We start from the raw sequence: 19030 nt of genomic DNA on the forward strand, positions 1-19030 counted from the left end.
AACTAATATATAATCGCCTTTCAAGCATATCTACAATGCTTGGGGGCTGATTATATATTGATTTCACACCTGGATGAAACAGCTGTCTGTGCTGGACATGGTCTTTAAAAGTCTCCTGTTTAGCTGTTTAAGTATTTGCATGTTCCAGCTTCTCAAATGTGAGAAGTTTCTGCTCTTCTTTTCTGTTTTTAATCGTCATAAACTGAATATTTCCGGCTTTCAAGTTGTTGGTCAGACAAAACAAGAAATTTGGAGATTTTATCAAGGGCTCTGGTGAAAAGAGACCAACACGGAGGCTTTTATGAAGACAGACCCTGAAAAGAAAGAATTTGACACTAAACACAGTAAAACCCCATTAGCAGCTATTCAGATGTTGCTCGAATACAGGAAAACACCTTTTTTCCCCCAATGTCAAGGTAGAAAAAGGCAGGTTGTAACCGCTGTGTGTGTAAATACGCTAAAACAAATCAGTTGTTGCAGTTTTGACTCAAACGTTATGGAGCAAGCATCATCAGCTACAGGTGTGTCCCTGTTTTAAGGGGGAAAAAGGCCATTTTAATGTCCGCACCCAAATCTGAAGTAGTGTATATTTGTACGTCTGCTTTGGCACCGACTATGTTTAGATTTCACGCCTCCAGAGCACCTTTGATTTGAGACTGCATTCAGAGCGAGATGACTGACATGCTGTGAGGCTGTTTTTGTTCTGCCGTTTGAATTCAGGGCCACCACAGCTGCTCCGTCAGGCTTCGGTCTGCAGCGTCCACAGGTGCTGAATTAGCTCCTGTCTCTCTGCACCCCGGTGGGTCCTGTGTGGGCAGACGGTCCAACACATCCTGCGTGGAAACTTTATTATCCCTTTAAATGCTTTTTCTTTCACGGTGTTTCTTCTAGATGTTCTTCAGTTAATAGACAGTGATGTTCCCAGATAGTTCCAGGCACACACTGAGGAGTACATCTCAATCTTTTCTATGAGGTTTTATATGTCTTAAAACATGTCTGAAGGGGATATTTAATGTCCAATAAAGGTCTAAATGACCACACCCTGCAAGAATAGCAAATGTGGGGAAATCCTGGTCTGATCATCAGAGAGATCATTGGAGAGAGCAATATAACAGCGAATTCTGGTAAAATAAAAAGGATCTCACAGGTTTGTCTCTGTAGGGATCCTTTCAATAGTGTTGTCAGGCACATAATGTGGGCAGAATAACAACCTGAGCCTGTCAGTGGCAAAATAAGCACTTTTAGTGGACATTTTTTGATACTTTTGAGCAAGTTTCAGATATAGTTGCCGATTGAAGGGTCTCAAACCAATGAAATGGTCCAATTAACAGACTGAACCCTGGAAATACCTTTCTACCAAAACATATGGCCTCATGCAGATGAGTTGTATTTGAATACGTATCATTGTAGAAGCAGGGCTGAACATCAGAACACCAGACACCAGGAAGGTGATGGATTTTCTTGGTTGTTAAAAGGTCAACAAACTTTTTTTTGTCCACCTCAGATTGATTGATGCCTCGTCAATACCTTTGTGATTGTGGACACTGTTGACCTCGGGAACAGTAGTGCATCAATTTAAGTTAACTTAAGCTCGATCTGTTTGCTTATTTTATGTCGAAACACTGTGATTTAGCGTTTGCTATTGTCTGGTGATCGTCACTTGCGGCAACAGTGGCCACTGTTCAATAAGAGTTACAGAAACTGGCTTTGATTTAAGATCATTTCGTCAAATTGAGGTACTTCAGTTTGAAAAGATGTAGATGAACAACTGCAGTTGGAAATGCTGAAAAAGGTATTTTTGTCTCCTCTGATGACCTAATCCACCCTTGACAATACTGTTCTGTTTCAGCACAAACATATTTCCACTTCTGGTGATTAAGCGCCTGCACAAAATGCTGCTAATTTGCAAATAAAAGGCACGTTTTCCTGCAGCCATATTGGACGCTAATTTCAGTTTTACTGTCCGCCCCCTTTGTGGTGGGTAAATCCTCACATGCAGCCCTAATGTATCTAGAGGCACCGGCTTATTTATGAAGCAGGTAGGAAATGACGCAGGATTACTCAGCCATGATTTATGACTCAATTAAAACCACTCAAGCTAAATAATGCACATGCAACACAGCAGCAAAGCATTCCTGTTCATTTTGCAGTATGTGTGTATGTATGTATGTATGTATGAGTCACGTAGAAACCTCAAGTCTTTTTGATGCTTTTCGTTGGCTGTAATCTCAAATTTGGGGTCAGATTAGGGAGTGTTTTTGCTGCGGGAAAAACATCAAATCTAATGTTTCTGCAGAGGTGCTTGTAAAAAAAATGGCACATCCTTTAAAAGTGTAATGCAGCGCTTTCTTTGCATAAGTTAACAGAAGTTCACCCCTGACAGATTATTCCCATCGTGCTGCTGTGGGGCTACAGCAGCGCAGGATTGTACGGGATTATGCTTTAGCTGTTCGTCTCTCTGTTCAGCGGATCTGCTCACAGCTAAGAACCGCTTTGCATAAACTGAGAGCAATAATGAGGCTCTTTAATGTTGGAGCCTTTATTCCTCCCCGCTGCTGTCACCGTGTCTCTGACTTGTATTTTACTGCAGATATCAGCCCTAAAACATAAAGCGGTCACCAAATACATTAATGTGCTTTGATCTTTCAATGGAACTGAATCATAGAGGATCCAGTTTGACAGGGTGGCTTTAGTTTGATCAATTAAAGACATTTGTTAAGTTTTGCATATCATATATTTGTATTTTTATTTCCTTTGTTTTAATTGTTATGTTAAACTCCTTTCATTTAGTAGATACAAGTTATAGATAAAGTTCAGGTAAATATATTATTCCATCGACCGTACAAAACAATGCTGCATTGTTATCCGAGATTTCCCAGTTTAACGTGTAGATATTCACTAAATCTGCCAGAAATGCTAACTGGAGCGCCAAATATGGTTTAATCCACTGCAAAAAGTGTCCAACAAAAGCTCTGTTTTCTCCTGTTCTATGAGCGTTATTTTGTACTTGTACCACTACCTGATATCTGCACACAGTGACACAAAAAGTCAGCATTACATACTTCAGGTATCAAAAGACCAAATAAACTTTTAAGAGAAAAACTTCAGAGAAGGATTTTAGCACCAGAAAACTGTTAAAAACAAATAGTTTGAGGAAAAGAACATATTTGAGGGCTTAGTTGAAGAAATGTAATGAATTAAATATGGTCCTGGCCCACTGTAAGAGGCATTTAAGGGCAAATCAGAAAGATCAAACTTGCAGCAAATGGTAAAAGATACTTTAAAAAGGTTATTTAAGAAGTGATTCACGGAGGAGAAGAGAAAGTTTATAGTTCAGCGGGTGTTTTTATCTTCTCTTTCATTTTAACTGTCTATTGAAGGCATTCCTAATATGAAGCCACACACATAAACGTGACATAACTTTAATTTAAAAACAGCATATCCACCATTTGAAGAAGATTTGTGAGACAGTTATCGCTGCAGCTCGTAATTATTATGTCGCCTTATGGACCAAACCACTGATTGAAATCTCGGTTAGAAACACAAAAGAAGAGGAAACGATGACGAAAGCTCAAATAAAGTATTTACTGCATAAAAATATGGTCAAAACTTTGCTGACTGTCACATAATGATGTGCTGTGTGTGCATGTGTACTGTGGTGCAATGTGACTAAATACTTAAGTACAAATTTGAGGTACTTTGACAGTATATGAAAGTGCAGCTGAAACGATTAGTCGATTAATCACTTAGTTGATTGGCAGACAATTAACTGTTTTTCATAATTAATCAATAACAATAAGTATAAAAATGCCATTTTACATGTAAAACGTGTTTCTTTTCATATAACTGTTTGTACTGAATCTAACTGTGAAAACAGACATTGTGAAGGTGTCACTGTTATCGTGACGTTTCGAACTATTTATAGAAAACAAATCGGTCGATTAATGGAGAAACAATCAGCATATTAATCCATTCAGTCCATCCATTCACAGTGAGAGTTAATGTACATTAATGGATGAATAATCTAATCATTCAAGGACATTTTTCTGCACTGAGTACTTTAACTTTTGATGATTTCTTAATACATCCCCCTGATAATTCTTAAGTAACATTCCCAATGCAGCACAGAGTATTCTTACAGTGTTGTATAAGCACTTCCACTAAAGTAAAGGATCTGAATACTTCCTCCACCACTGACTGAGATGAGAGCAGTGCAGTGATTGTAAAAAGTGTGAGACAAATTCCTCAGCGGACAAGAGAAGAACCACAACATGAATGGATCCATCCTACCTTGGAGTCCTTGGCTGGCTGACAGTCGATCTGATGAGAGACAGAAGCAGTTTGGTTCATGTTTGCTCCTCAGTTTCACGGAATGCTCCTTTATCTGATAAAACAAGATCACGTAGGCTCTCGGCAGCTCAATTTTAAAGTTTCCTCCGACTTCCAACAGCTGCCTCTCGGCTCCAAACTGACCAGGGAGCTGATGCTATTAATACTGAGAAGTGAAGGCTGCGGCGCTGCTGCACTGGAGAAGCTCTCCCTCGTCGTTACTGGAGCTTCACCAGAGGCAGAACATTTAAATACACAATCTGCTCTCCCTCCTTTGTATCCCTCTCTGGCAGTAAATGGTCTCGATGCCGTCCCTCCCTCTCTCCTCCTTAGCAAGTATGTGCTGCTTCACATGCAGCTGACAGACAGTTCATAAACCAGGGTGTTTGCCAGTGCCTCCCACATACCAGAACGTTTCTTGATCAGAATGCAAATTGGCTCGAGGCAAAGATATTGCAGGCGTTTGGTTTGAGCTTTTACATCCAAAGCGTTTCTCTCACGTTGTTATTCAAAGCGCCTTACAGCAGGGGCTCAGTGTTTGGATGAAAGACATTTTGACAGGATGTGTTGTTTGTTTGGAAGGACTCAGGCTGATGAACGACTGTTCAGCTCAAACTTTGACCATTAAAGAACCTGCTGCTGTTTGTTCCATCAAAAACAAAAGCGCTTAAAAGACTTGATGCAAAAGAGGAAAAGCTGACAGATTTTTGCTGCAAGACAACGTCAACCTTTACAGACAGTTCTGCACAGCGGTGGAGGAAGAACTCAGATCTTTAATTCAAGTAAACGTAGCAGCACCACAGTGTGGGAATACTCTATCACAAGTAAAAGTGAAATATACCTAAAGTACAAAACATAAAAGTGCTGATTATTCAGAATGACCCACTTCATCATCATCAGATATTATTGGACTCTAATTATTGACGCATTAATGTGTTTATCACTGATGTTGCAGCTCATTTTAATACTTGCGGTTTTACTGCTGAGAAGCTTGTAAATGTGACAAATGTTGGCCAATAAAAAAAGATTGTAGTGGAGTAGAAATATAAAGCAGCAGAAAGTGGAAACACTAAAATGAAGTACAAGTATCTGAAAACTGTGTACGGTGCTCCACTATATGTACTCCAGTATAAGTATTTATATTATATTATCATTTATAATGTTTGTATAATACGAATTTGAGGTACTTGTACTTTCATTTTCAGCTACTTTATTCTCCCCATCCGCTACATCTCTATTATACTTTTTATTGTAGTACATCTGATCGTTTTAGCTGTTTTGGTTCCTGATAGAGGGAAGGATGAAGTGTCTCTTTGTCGGCTGAGAAAATTCTCCTCCTTCTGGAGCTAAATAAACCATTTAAAGCCCTTTTGGATCAGCTGAAAAATGTGTCATCACAAAGCTGAAAACAGCCGAAAAGTCGACTTTTTAGAGCTTCCTGGTTCTCACAGGACAGCGATACTACAAACATAAGATGATCTTATATCCCATGATGCATTGCCGTGGATTAAACTACTCCACAGCATACAAAGCAGTTCAAATCAGCTCAGTCTACAGCAGGAACATGCAACATAAACGTTAACGCAGCAGCAATATTCATCCAGAAACACGAGATATACAAAGAAAACACTGACAGGGAACGTTTTACTGCTCCGTGAGTACTTTTACTTCTTCATACTTTAAGGAAATTTAATTAAATTCTCAATTTCTTGGAAGAAGAGATGATGCACCTTTGAAATATCTGGACTTAGCACATATGTACTAAGGGCACTCACTAAGTTGCTTTAATATGGTGCCATCAGTCATTTTAGTGAGAATCCTCATTTCCCAACATTATATAAAAGATTTATGAATGTCGCCATGATGAATCCTCACATCCATATGTATGTGTATTTGTTGAATCTTCAGCCCCTTTCCCAGACTTGTTATTTGTTACAGTAAACTGTTGTCCCTTATTGAAAATGTATGAGCATGATTCATATTTGATGAGGTGGCTATTTTCCATGCCACTAATCATATTTATTGTCGAGTATGATTGCTTTCATTGAGCATATACAGCTTTTAACATTATTAACTCTCACCAGGCCACTTTCTATTGGATTTCCATTCCTAAATGTCGAGGGTTGTAAAGGAGGGGGCCAGTTTCCAGCTCATTGTCTTTATGGAAGTGTACAGCTACTGGATCAGACGCCGATGTGCTGTCTTTATCTCCAAGATGTGGAAATTAATGTACACACAAGTTCATAATGGGGATGTTCTGCTGAGGGTTTGATCAATAATGGCTTCTTTATAAGATAAGAAGGCATGCAAGAAATTTGAATTCCACCATTTTTATGTGCCAACTTGCATGTTAAGTCTTGTTTGCATGCATGGGGAGCAGAGTAGTGCTGGATTTTGCCCCCATAAGCAAGATTGACCTCTTGGATGCCCCTATGGTAGATAGAACGTGATAAAATGCACTGTGCAAGAAAACGTGCCCTCTAAGACGCCCCTCCAGTGAAGAAAACATGGTGAAGTGCCCATCTAATGGGGAAAACGTGATTATGTTCCCTCTGAGGAGTCCGTCAGAATAAAGCTTCCTGTAGGATGCCCGTGCAGTGGAAACAACCACAGTGTCATTGCTTGATTTTTCCACAGGAAAAAAATAATTACAGCAATTTGAACCGTGTAAATGAAGCTCACACAAGTTAAAGTTGAATAAAGTTACTATATACAAACAGAAATAAGCCCCACGTTGCTCATACACACAGCGGTTAAACAGATGTTAGTGAATGACTCCAATTAATAGTGGCTCCTTATACCTGCATACCATTTTTAAGGTATTCCAGCTCATTTGTTTAATTTTGTAAAGGGTCTGTTCCTGATAAAGGTTGTTATGTTTACCCCAGTGTGTGTGATAATGATCAGGCTCATTATCCCCGTTTCTCTTTGAAGCATCACCATGTATCATATTTTAATGCCTGGAAATCCAGAGATCCCTCAGTAGAAGTGAGACATTGTGCTGCTGTAATTGCATCAGGCACATTAGACAGAAAGTCTAATCAACTCTTTCAGTCCAAGGCCAAAAACTGCTTTTTCTGTGCCTTTCAAAGTCTCTCATTAGCTTCAAATATGGATTTATTGTGCATTTTTTCTGTTTCAGAATAACCAGAACTGTTTTGAAAATGAAGGAAAAATTGATGTGAATAGTTACATTAAAGATTTATGGTGCTTTATGCAAATGTGTATTTTCGGTTTACCCAGAAAATCTGAATATATGATATATTAATACAGAAAGGTAACACAACTAACCACTGGAACCACAGGCCCTATTCTTGAATGTTAATATTTTTAGCGCAAAATGACTAGTATGTCCAAAAAGGTTTGGAATTGGTCCAAAAGATCCTTATATTGCTCGATTCACATCCACCAGACTCCATTGACAAAAATAGAAATTTTACCACACAGAACAGTTTACTGCCACCTCGATTGGTTAGTTTGTTTGCCTTATTGTGTGTTACTCAAATATTACATTTATTCTGAATTAACCCTTTAAGACACCAAAGGCACACGATAACACAAACCAGCTACACCAAACAAAAATATAAACGCAACACTTTTGTTTTTGCTCCACACTAAGAATAACAATTTGAGCCTGTCAGCCACAAAAACAAGCACTTTTAGTGGACTTTTAGTGGATACCAGTCATTTCAAATCCAAACTGTGTAAAATAGAGACAAGGATTATAGGAATATTATCCTCTCAAGACAAACTCAAGATAAAATGTGGCATTTCTGGGTCTCTTGAACCACCATGGTTCCCTCACTGTCCTGCTCTTGGTGGGAATGGTGGGAATAAATGGATATTTAGTTGAAATGTGACCTTAACAGGCAATAATGTGACATAGAAAAACAGCAGTACGCAGGCTTTGTGTGTGTGTGTGTGTGTGTGATCACAGGTCTGTAACAGCACGGTCCTCTACTCTAACTGGCATATTTATCTTCATATTTTCACCATAGGTTCCACTTATCATAATATTTCCAATTTGTGCATTTGTGATGAGTGTGTTCTTTTCTTTTTTCTTTTCCCCATTACAGAAAATGTTAATTTCATACCGTGGTGATTTTCAGTAAATAGTGAAATGGTACTAATCGTAGTGGAACATCTTTAATTAGAGCAGCTGTGCAGGAGACGAGGAAGCTGAGCGTAATCAAGACAAACACTTTCCCAAAGCAGAGTGGAGCGTAATGAGCTGTCGGCCAATGGGAGGATTTACTGCCGGTTAAGTTAGTGAGAACATTATTTTTGCTCCTTGTTAGCTAATGACACAATTTTACAACAAGTGCTAAGACATTTACAATGTTTTTTTTGTTTGCTTCTTTTTTGATTTCCAGGAAAATGGTGCCTGCAGGAGCACGAGTGCAATTTTTCAGGTGCATTTTTTCCACTTCTACTCCACCGCATTTCACATCAAATACACTCCAAAGTAAAGAATTAGATCAATCAAATTAAAGTTAATTGACTACATTTCATTAAGTTCATTACATTTGAATTTTATCACATTTTATCAATGAAAATAAATTACCTAGATTAAATTAAATACAAGTAATTAATCAATTAAATGCAATTCATCAAAAAACAATGGCAGTTACATAAAATGAATTAAACTGATTTCCATCCATTGTCTATACCGCTTATCCTTCAGGGTCGTGGGTACTGAATTGATTTATTCATAGAAATGATCTAAGCTTTTTAAAAGTTGATATTTTCCTGCTATCTGACTTATTCTTGTTTTGTTCTGAGCTGCGTCAAAAAAATTCCCAAAAACAATTGATGAAAAGTGAGTTACAACATCTTTTTCTGGCTTTTTGTTTAAGAAAATAAGGTTTGGGACTAAAATAAACATATATTTCTTGCAAATGTTGATTTTTTTTTTCAGGTTTAAACAAAATCATCACGTAATATTTGAACATTTCCACTCACACACTCTTCCCATCATGTATAACTACATTTTGTGCATTTCCTGTGCGTCAGCAGATAAGTTAGAAAGTAAGTTGTTTCCAAAATGCCGTTTCAGTCCTGGAGTTTCTTTGAAGCACATTTAAGAAACAGGATTAGCACAAAGCTCTGCGGAGAAGAAAAGATCTCGTGTATCTTGTGCTGTCTCTGTGTGTCGGATATGAGACTGGGTGGGTCAGATGGATTTATAAAAGAGCACATTAAAGCAAAGGAGGCAGCAAATGTTCAGTGCTTCGTCTCCTCCCTGCTGAGTTTAATAGCACCTGTGGGTCCTCCGCCTGGTTTCAGATGTACTGTTTAAATGGTAGAATACAATGGTGTAACATAACACCATACCCATAAGCATCAGGCAATAACTAACTGCATCTGCATACTGGAGGAAAGTTTACATAAGGAGGTTGTTTAGTGCAAGACTGAAGGTTAAACCAATAAGACGCTACAGGGATAAAATGATGTGGTATAAGAAACAGATAAGGAAGATAATATGTTATAATAAGAGTTACAATTAGTTTTTTATTTCTAATCTAATATAATTTGATAAAATCTAATCCAAAAGTCTAAATTCAATATAATAACATTTATTAGATTTATTTGATACGATTCATTTGATTTTATTGATTAAATGTAATTCATTGGATGGGAAAAGAGGAATAAACAAAAGTAGACACAGCAGTTTCAGCTGTTTGATATAACTTATTTTCAATATTACTTAACACTATTTATAGTTCTTTTAGTCATGCTGTGATGAGCATTTAGCGCTTCAGTAAACCACAAAAGCTATGCAGCGTCTTCTTAGTGTTGACATCAAAGGTGAAGAGAAGTGCTGGGCGATTACATGCAAAGGCACGAGTAAAGAGACATGAGGGGATGTGACGCAAATGTGAGCAAATGTTGCCAAATTCAACTTTGAGCAACAAATATGTGTCACTCATGCAAGTAAAATGACTTATAGTACAGTAAAGTACTTTAAATGAATGTACAGTACATAATGTTAGTTAAACAATATGACATACTGTTTAATGGAGGTGTTGTGTTGACTCTTGACTGGCGTCTCAACTAATCACTCATTAATCCTTCTGTGTTTATTAGAACTCTTTCATGTTGAACATGCGCACAGACGGAAAGACGCATCGGGTAAATACAAGGATGTCAAGGTTTGTTGCATTTATTTTCATACAGTACTTTTAGCAACATTTAATCATTAAAAAACGTATTAAAAAACAATATATATATATATTCTCATTGTCAATATTCCAATGTAATTAAAAATTGTGTCGTGTGCAAATATATAATAGTGAACATAGTAGTTGGTCGGGGTACTTGTGCTGCAGATTGTATTTAGCAGTTTTTTATCATACAAACGACGTAGTAATGTCACTGGTTAAGTTAAAAGAGACATTTTCAGGTTCATATTAACGCTGAACAAGGTTATATGATCAATAGATCAATGTGTGTGACATCACAAGTGGGGCTGAAACTAAACGGAGAGAGGGTGGTCTTTTCTCGTAGTTTGAGGGTTTGTCGACACACTGGGGAGACAATAAAAAGAGCATTTTGCATAATATGTCTTCTTTAAATCTCAGTGGATAAAACCAAATAATTAAAAGGCAGATAAAATCATGACATGAATATCATTTTCACCAAACAGACCATTATTTTGGCCACCTGACCTGATTCATAAATACTTCACTGTCTCTCCGTCATGATCTCCATGAGCGTTGAGACCTCAGTGACGAGTGTCTAAGTAGGGGGTTTCCTGCCCCATTTTCTCCGGGATGCTGGTTCTCGGGCACCCAGCCGGGAGGGGGTGGCAGCCCAGGAGGACGCACTGGTTCCTCCATGTCTCCTGTATGTACAAAGTCACTAGGGTCTTCATCTCCCTCTACCTGATCAGGAACTGGCGCTCTCCTGCCTCTGAGGCTTGACCCTCCCAGGCTTCCAGGACCCCTGTTGCCCAGAACATCTACCCCAGGAGAGGGTGAGAGTGGGTGGGTGGAAGCGGTGGGCTGCTCCCCTGCACTTCCAGACTCCTTGATGGTGTTCAGCCTCCTCATAGGAACTAGAGAGCGGGATGAGGAGCGTGGTGTCACACCAGAGGACTGGAGACGGGCTGAGTGATGGTCCACATCACTGCCACCACCTAATATATCACAAGCGTTTGAGCGTTTCTTTTAGTTTAAATAATCTAGTTTCCTTTTTAGCCAACTTGTTTTTTTTAATCTGATGAAAACAAACTGACCATGACTTCGTCTTCTGAGTGCAAAGGCTGTCTCCAGATCTCCACCAGCCTGGAGGGAGTAGTACTTCTGAGACTTCTGGATGTTTTGCTCAGGCTGGAGGAGGAGGAGGAGGAGTGAAGGTCAAGAGGAGAAAAAAGGTAGCAACATATTCTTAAGGTAGATGCTATTTGCACCCAGCTGTCATTAGCCAATAATGCTATTTACACCTGGTCTGGAATAGCCAGTGCAGCTATTTTCACCCAGGTGTATGTTGGAAAGAGTATATTTAGTGTTTAATGTCCTCTACCTCTTCTTTTTGTATTTGATTTATCATTTGAACCCAAATCATCATCTTTTCGTAAACCTAACCAAGTAGGTTTGGTGCTTAAACCTAACTAAACTGCAACTGAAAACTGTCAAGAATAAAACCAAAATACTGGCTATTTGCATTCTGGTGCAAATAGACACCTGAAACAGAAACGCACCAGCTGACGGAAACTTCCAGCACGGATGCTGCGTCTGATACTCGCGTGGCGGCGAATCAGAATCTCCCTGGATCGGCTGTCATCGGGCAGACTGTGTTTGTTGGTGTAAGCCATCGTCTGGAAGACAAGGAGAGACATTTGTATCAGTCCACCACTGAAAATAGTCCACTACAAATCCAGCTATTTTCAAAAAAGAAGAAGAAGAAAGAAGAAGGGCTGGGTGCTGCAGACAGCGTGGGGAAGACAGAACGTGTTGTGAGACAGACTAACACATGAGTGATGTTTGTCTTTTCACAGGATTTGTAAGAAAAATATAGAATTTTTCCAGTGTCGTCCAATAAGTAAGAATCCGCAAACAAATTCCAGCAAAAAAATTGAGCAGTTAAACAGAAAATGCATTCATTTAACATAGATCACAGTTGGGAAGGTGTATCTGAGAGAAAGTGCACTTATTGTTTCCTTATTTTAAATGTCTTTATACAATATTACACACACATACGGTTCCAGGTAAAAAATGTAATTAAAAACAGCCCAAGAGTCCACATAACTGATCTCAGCCCTTCTTAAGGAAGGTTTCTCTGCAGGTGTTGGTACCTTCTGTCTGATCTTGTACATGTTCTTTGAGAGGATGTCCTGCATTTTCCTCACGTCAGCTGCCATGAACTTCTTCTTCGGTCGAGACGCCTCCTTCCTCTCGTCTCTGGCGGGACGGGAGCAGCAAAGAAAAGTGAATGAGAGATATTGCTGAAGTGAAGCCTAATGTTTTGTTATTGCAATCGACATTAAGATGGGTGGCAATTAGGAAGGGATGACAATTTCCATCTGATGGAAAAATAGCATCATCAGCTGCTGGAGCCAAATTAGATTTAGTATAAACATTTATGCATTTGGCTGATGCACTCATGCTGACACGAAGTAAGCAGATACAGTTTCAGAGTCTAGTGTTAAGACTTTAAATAATACATTGACTTGCACATCACTAATAAACTGTTCTAATGCATTAATAAGTATAATTTTTGCTGCATGTGGCTCAAAATCATTACAAATATAGACTTTATGGAGGGAAAAACATGATTATGTAGACGTTTTTCCTCTTAACAGAAGGACATTTAGTCTTTTTTAATGATAAAGTACAAAACAGGTCAGTCTGTTGAGCTTACTGCAGAGAGACGATAGATGGCGCCGCGCTAAGGTCTCCCATAGGTGTGTCCAGTAACTCGATGGCGTTCTGCAGCTCCAGTTTCTTGTACAGAGACACAATGCTGGACTCAGCCTTGTAGTCCCGGACCAGGATACGCCTCAAAATACGATCATTGAATTTCTTAAACCTGATGCAAAGACAAAGGAACACACACTATTGGTGTATCAAGCTTTGTGGTCTTAGCTTTTGATCAAAGTAATTGAGTAAATTAGTCTAAATCTGCAGGAAGAAACCCACATGTCCCAAATGAATCATTAATTAATAGATAATATCAATTATAAAATGACTCTTTTTCAATTTGTGTTGTTTTCTAAAAATCTAACTTGACACTGAATACTCAGATAGATAGATCCTACTTGTCTTTCCAGTAATAGTGGCTCCATTGTCCACACAAGTCCTCAACACCGCAAATAAGATGCTCCATCACCTGGACAAAGCACAAGCGTGAAACAGGTCATGTAATTCACCAGCTACACACAGAAGCCAGTAATAATAAGAATTAGAGGTATTTTAAAGTGAGAAAACAGCTTGTTAGCTGGTACTTGCCCTGGTGTGAATCTCTACGTTGATGGTGTTCAGGTTTTTGTTGGTTCTCCTGATATTTATGTATTCTATGATGGGACGGATGCTGATGCCCTGACAAGACAATAGAAAAACAAATAGTTAATAGAGGCCAAACTTTCAGAAGGGTGGGCTCAAGGGAGGAAATGTCCTAAAGCAAGAGAAGAGAAGCTCTCGTACACTGTTCTACTACTTGCAAAAACCGTTCAATGTTTCAGTCCTGAGATCCTGTTCAGGTAACACCTGACTTATCTGACCTTCTTTGGAGAAAACCTGATGAAAGTCCAGGGACAGAAACGTTGTATTTTAAGTTTTTGGCAAGTAACAGGATAGTATGTGGGAGCTTCCTCCTCTCTTGCTTTTGGTCTTTGATAACCTTCCAACAATAAACTGTCTAAAATGTTAAATGTTAAGGCTTCGTAAATCTTCCATACAGATCAAAGATGGTCTGCTGTATTTCAAATGATACAAAATGAAGGTGAGTTTGCAGAACAACAGTCTCACTTGTATGAAAACGGTGAATATAATTATGGCAATTGAAGCAGTGACAAACAGCTCCTTTCTGTTGATGCTATCAGGCAGCGTGAAGGCCAGGGCAAAGCAGATTGCCCCTCGCAGGCCTCCGTAGGAGAGGCCAAACTGATCCTTCAACGTGAACTGGATGGTTCGGAACGGGTTGATGATCTGGGACAGCACCAGGATGCCTGCAGGACACAATGAGGACAGAAGCAATGCTTAATAAAGCCGTCTGGTTAGTGGGACTGACTGAAAGCATCATGGGAAGCTTTGTCGGGACCCTCTCACCGATTCCTCTCCAGATGAAGGCAAACAGCAGCGTAAACAGGATGTAGGCCCAATTCCACTCGTGCTCAGTCGTTATGGTAACAACACCCAGGAAGAAGAAGATGAGGGTTTCCGAGATGGTGGCCAACATCTTGACAACATGGCGGATGGTGGTGCAGGATCTCTGGGACACGTTCTCCTCCACGTAGTACTTCATCGTGATGGCACAAGTTATAATGCTGCAGGGAGGAGAAACTTTCAGGCCAAGTGGTCAACTCAAATATAAAGCCCCCAAAAAAACCATACGACCAAAAATATACCACAATATAGATCATCATGATCATCAGCCCTTCTCAAACTATTAATCCGGCAAAGTATCTCAAATGCTACTAATCAGATTTTGACTAAATGTGTCCATGTATTTCAAAATGGAGGGAAATTAAAGGGCAGAATATGGAAAATAAGATATAAACGAAGAAATGAACTTTGTTTACATTTAAAAAGTGGATGAAATAGTTAAATTATAAGAAAATTAGTTCTCTTTTTAATTAAAGGTTGACAAATATTCGACGCTGAGCGAGCACTTTATCCACCTTTGTTACACCTTCGTGGAGGTGAATCACATGACGCTTTGAACATGTGTCACAGCCGGAAGGTGAAGGACCAGGTGGAGGAGCAGGTTTGTGCAAGTTGTACAAACATCTAAAGCATTTGAAGGCTAAAGATTAATATCTTAGCGTGAAGTGTCTGTCACATTATATACTGTGAAGCCGAGGCTTGTAGTTAACTATGTAGAGGAAGCAATTCAGCACCTTTTATTGGCATTTAGAGAATCTGTTCATTATTATCACCTTTCTGTTTCTTTATGCTTCCACTCATATTACATTGTGCTTTTGTTTTTTACCCCATTTTGACCACTAACATGTTGCTTACATGTTATTATATGGGTGATAATAATTCAATAAGTCGTTCTGCTTTATGAGTAGTAGTATATTTTGCTTCTGTACTTTGGTTCAAGTAGAACTTGAGTGTTTCACACTTCAGTATTGGTACTTTTGTTTGAGACAGCTGTGTTCGGCCCACGCTTACGCCAAGACGCTGGAGATGGCAAAGCACTCAGCCACCAGGTACGCCAGGTAGCTGTACATGAAGACGAAGAGGGGCTCGATCTGACGGACGTTGTGGGTGAAACGTGTGGTGAACGCAGCCACGAATCCAAACAGAAGGCCGAAGAGGACGCCTCCGGCTGCCACCACAAAGAACCGGGTCATGCCCAGAAACACATCACTGGATTCAACAACGGGCATGTCTGCCAAAAAGGAGAACATGCTGTAGAGTGCCTGCGGAGAGTAAAGAGATCAGGAGAAAGTGTGCATACAGTAATACATCATTACTGCATGTAAACTACAGTTCACACACAGCAGCTGTCAAGCAGGTTTAACCACTCTAAAATCACTCAGGAATCTGCTCCAATCACACTATTGTTGAAACTGTTCATCTTTTCCTTTTGTGTCAGGCTGAATGTTCATGCCAATATGACCTGGAGACAATCAGGAAATGATGAGTGAAACTGGCCTCTCAAGTGAAACCCAGCCAAAGCAAAGGCGGGTTTATTGTGGCTGGCATTCAGTAATGGGGAACTGGCCAAACTAGACTGGGGGGAAAACTGCAGGGGCACAGGGATCCAGTCTTTGTCGTGCCCCCGGGCAAGGCAGCTGTTTTTTGCTTAAGTTATTGTTACAGAAATGTTTAATTTACTTACAGTCTCCAGAATTTAAAGAGGGCCCTGCTGCTGCAAACATTCATCATCCCACAAAAAATGTTTTCCCTTTTTCCCCACCACAAAAAGATCAGAATTCAGGTGGAAGATGTTGAGAAAAAAATCTGATTTTCAAACTGTGAGAGGCATGATACACACATTTTAACATTTAGAGGAGTTTACACTTCCTGAGGATATGATTATGTTGAGCTGTGCCTATCCATAAACATCCATAAGTCTGCTTTGAAGTCACAGAAAGAATAGGTTCTGTATAACTCCAGAACTTGCTCAAGAATCATGACATTTTTAAGTTTTCTTCAGTATCAAAGTAATTCAGTGATAGTTCCTTGTTTTTTGTTGATTATAATACTGAGAGGAGGTGCTAATAACTAATTCTGCATACTTTTAGAGGTTATAACTCAGCAAACTGTACAGAAAAATAGGCTTAAAATGTCTTTGTAATAAGTCGTGTGTATTAAAAGGTAGGTGTACCTGTCAGACACTTAACTTAGCATCTAAACTAAGTGAGGCTTATATCACATGAGCAATACTTTATCCATCTCACCCCGTTCATTAGTATTCTGTGACTATATGGCACAGCAATCTATTCTTATATTTTCATAGATCCACATAAACAAACATCCCCTGCACTCACCACAGTGACAGCATCGTTGAAGAGTCCCTCTCCAAATATGACTATATATATCTGCTCATTGACTCCAATGTCCTCAAACACATTCAGCGCAGCCACCGGGTCCACAGCCGAGATGATGGAGGCGAACAGCAAGTTCTCCTGCAGAGGAGCGAGAGAAACAGAGAAAGTTTGTTCCTCCTGTGAGGGTTTGAGCACCAACATGATGGATTAACATTTAGAGAGCATTAACCTCCTTTTCCATGACAGCAAAGGCAGGTTACCAAGTTTCTTTAACAAGTTTTCTTCATTGTCTAACAGAATCTCTCCGCTACGTACATTTAGTAGCTGCTGTGGAGCTTTTGATCCTATCACATGGTCTTCTTCAGCCCAGTTGGTGTAGAGTAGGAGATGTTTAAATTTTCTGAGCACTTCGAGGACTTTTTCTCTAAAGTTTTAACATGTATTCTTGACCTTGGAACCAATAGCTGTCAATCACCTATGATGACATAAGATATGATTGAAAGCTCCAGAAGAGCTGCTAAATGGATCTTGTGGTGAGGCTGTGGTCTAAACTGCTCTCTGATGAGTCCAGAAATATTTTCCCCATTATTGTTAGTTTTTAAGCAACATCTGAGTCATTAACATCAAATTTATCATTTTTATTCCAAACACTATTGTCCAAAAAAAAACATCCTCTTATTATTTTAATGAAACAAGGAAGAAAGTCTCTCATATTCCCTTAGATGCATGACTAGCAGTTGATATTTCTTTGTTTTAAAGGGTTATGAGGCAAAAAGATTGGGAGCTATAACTTCATAGTACATTACAATAGTGTCCTTGCCGTCTTTGTGCCACTGTGGCTCCACTACGTAGCAGCAGAGAGGAGGTGTGAAACTCCCCTCCACATCACCTTTGACCTTTCAGTCAGCAGGAGCATCTTCACACTCCTGTGCTTCCTGTGACTTTCACTGACCTGCAGGTTCATGTCCTGAAGTCCAAACACCTCAAACTGGCAGATGGCGAAGAGGGACAGCCCGATGCCGACACTGTTCCACAGAGTTCCCACCACGGCGTACCACAGCACCGTGCCGACGTTTTCGAAGAACTGCCTCGTGGGCATGAAGTAGCCGTTGTCGAGGACGATGGGTGGAAGCATGTAGAGGAAGAAGACGTTGGAGTTGAGGACGGCTGGGGGCTCCTCTTTCACTGAGTGCATGATGGCACCAACGATGAGGCCGATGCCGATCAGGAGGCAGGACTCTGGGATCCAGATGGTGATTTTATGGTAAACGTGGAAACCTGGAGACAAGACAGTGAAAAATGTGAACTCTGAGCTCTGTTTCTGATACAATCCCCATTTCTTTATGCACAAACAAAACTTTCAATGCAAGAGCTTCATCCAAACGTACCAATTTTGGCGAAAGAGGCCAGCAGCACCCACAGTGTAAACTCAAAGGGGACCTGGATCCGAGGGTAGTCCATAGTAAACACAGGAAGGCTGGCCCTCTCCTCCTCTGGGAAGGCCTGCGGTTCATTGTGGAAAGGTTTGACAACAGGGAAGTTGGTCGGAGGCACGGCAGGTTTCGAGTCCTGAAGCTCACATTTCATTCCAACACAGCAGAGGAAGAGGAGCAGAAGCGTGTAAAAGACTCCTCTCTCAGTCCTCATTTCACACAAAACAGACGTCCCCATTTCCACCGGTCGACACAGATCTCAAGTATTTCCAAAGAGAGTCATAAAATACTGAAAATACAGAAGCCAATACATTGAAAAATGCCTTTTGTGCAGCTTCAGGAGGCTGTTGCCATTAAAAAACTTGCAATAACAGCTGCCATGTCTGGAGCAAATAAATATCAAAGTTTCTACTGAAAGAATGTCTTCATGTTGAAGTTTATACCAGGTAAGTCCTCCGTCTAAACAGTCTTAACTGGATCCTGTTTGAGGTGCAACTGGTTTCACCTGTTGCTGTACCTGCTTGTCACATCACCGATGTGCCCTGCCTGCTGGGTGGAGCTCATCAGGACTCACAACAGCTGAACTATGTTGCTGGTTTATTTCTGT

At 39.9% G+C, this 19030-nt stretch overlaps 2 protein-coding genes across 2 annotated transcripts in view; both read right to left on the minus strand.

Annotated features, from left to right (window-relative positions):
* LOC139223846 (inactive dipeptidyl peptidase 10-like) overlaps positions 1-4350 on the minus strand; it is a 69248-nt gene extending 64898 nt beyond the window's left edge. The window contains exon 1 of the mRNA XM_070855850.1: positions 4291-4350. Within this exon, the coding sequence (XP_070711951.1) occupies positions 4291-4350 (60 nt within the window). The remainder of the gene's footprint in view (positions 1-4290) is intronic.
* A 6190-nt stretch (positions 4351-10540) lies between these two features.
* Positions 10541-18661, minus strand: LOC139223458 (sodium/hydrogen exchanger 2-like). The gene is made up of 13 exons (XM_070855363.1): positions 18379-18661; positions 17943-18268; positions 16991-17128; positions 15666-15916; positions 14598-14815; positions 14298-14497; positions 13779-13868; positions 13589-13659; positions 13192-13359; positions 12626-12731; positions 12032-12148; positions 11567-11660; positions 10541-11467 (listed from the first exon to the last, which is right to left on the minus strand). The coding sequence occupies exons 1-13, from the start codon at positions 18659-18661 to the stop codon at positions 11028-11030; spliced, it is 2502 nt and encodes an 833-aa protein (XP_070711464.1). The 3' UTR covers positions 10541-11027.
* Positions 18662-19030: the final 369 nt, after the last annotated feature.

Source organism: Pempheris klunzingeri, chromosome 24, assembly GCF_042242105.1.
Source record: "Pempheris klunzingeri isolate RE-2024b chromosome 24, fPemKlu1.hap1, whole genome shotgun sequence".
Taxonomy (NCBI): Eukaryota; Metazoa; Chordata; class Actinopteri; order Acropomatiformes; family Pempheridae; genus Pempheris; species Pempheris klunzingeri.

Coding starts and splice junctions, on each gene's coding strand:
- LOC139223458 (XM_070855363.1), bottom strand. CDS start 18,661: ATGGGGACGTCTGTTTTGTGTGAAATGAGGACTGAGAGAGGAGTCTTT. Junction 14,498..14,597: donor CTTCATCTGGAGAGGAATCG/GTGAGAGGGTCC, acceptor TGTGTCCTGCAG/GCATCCTGGTGCTGTCCCAG. Junction 13,869..14,297: donor TATTCACCGTTTTCATACAA/GTGAGACTGTTG, acceptor TTGTCTTGTCAG/GGCATCAGCATCCGTCCCAT.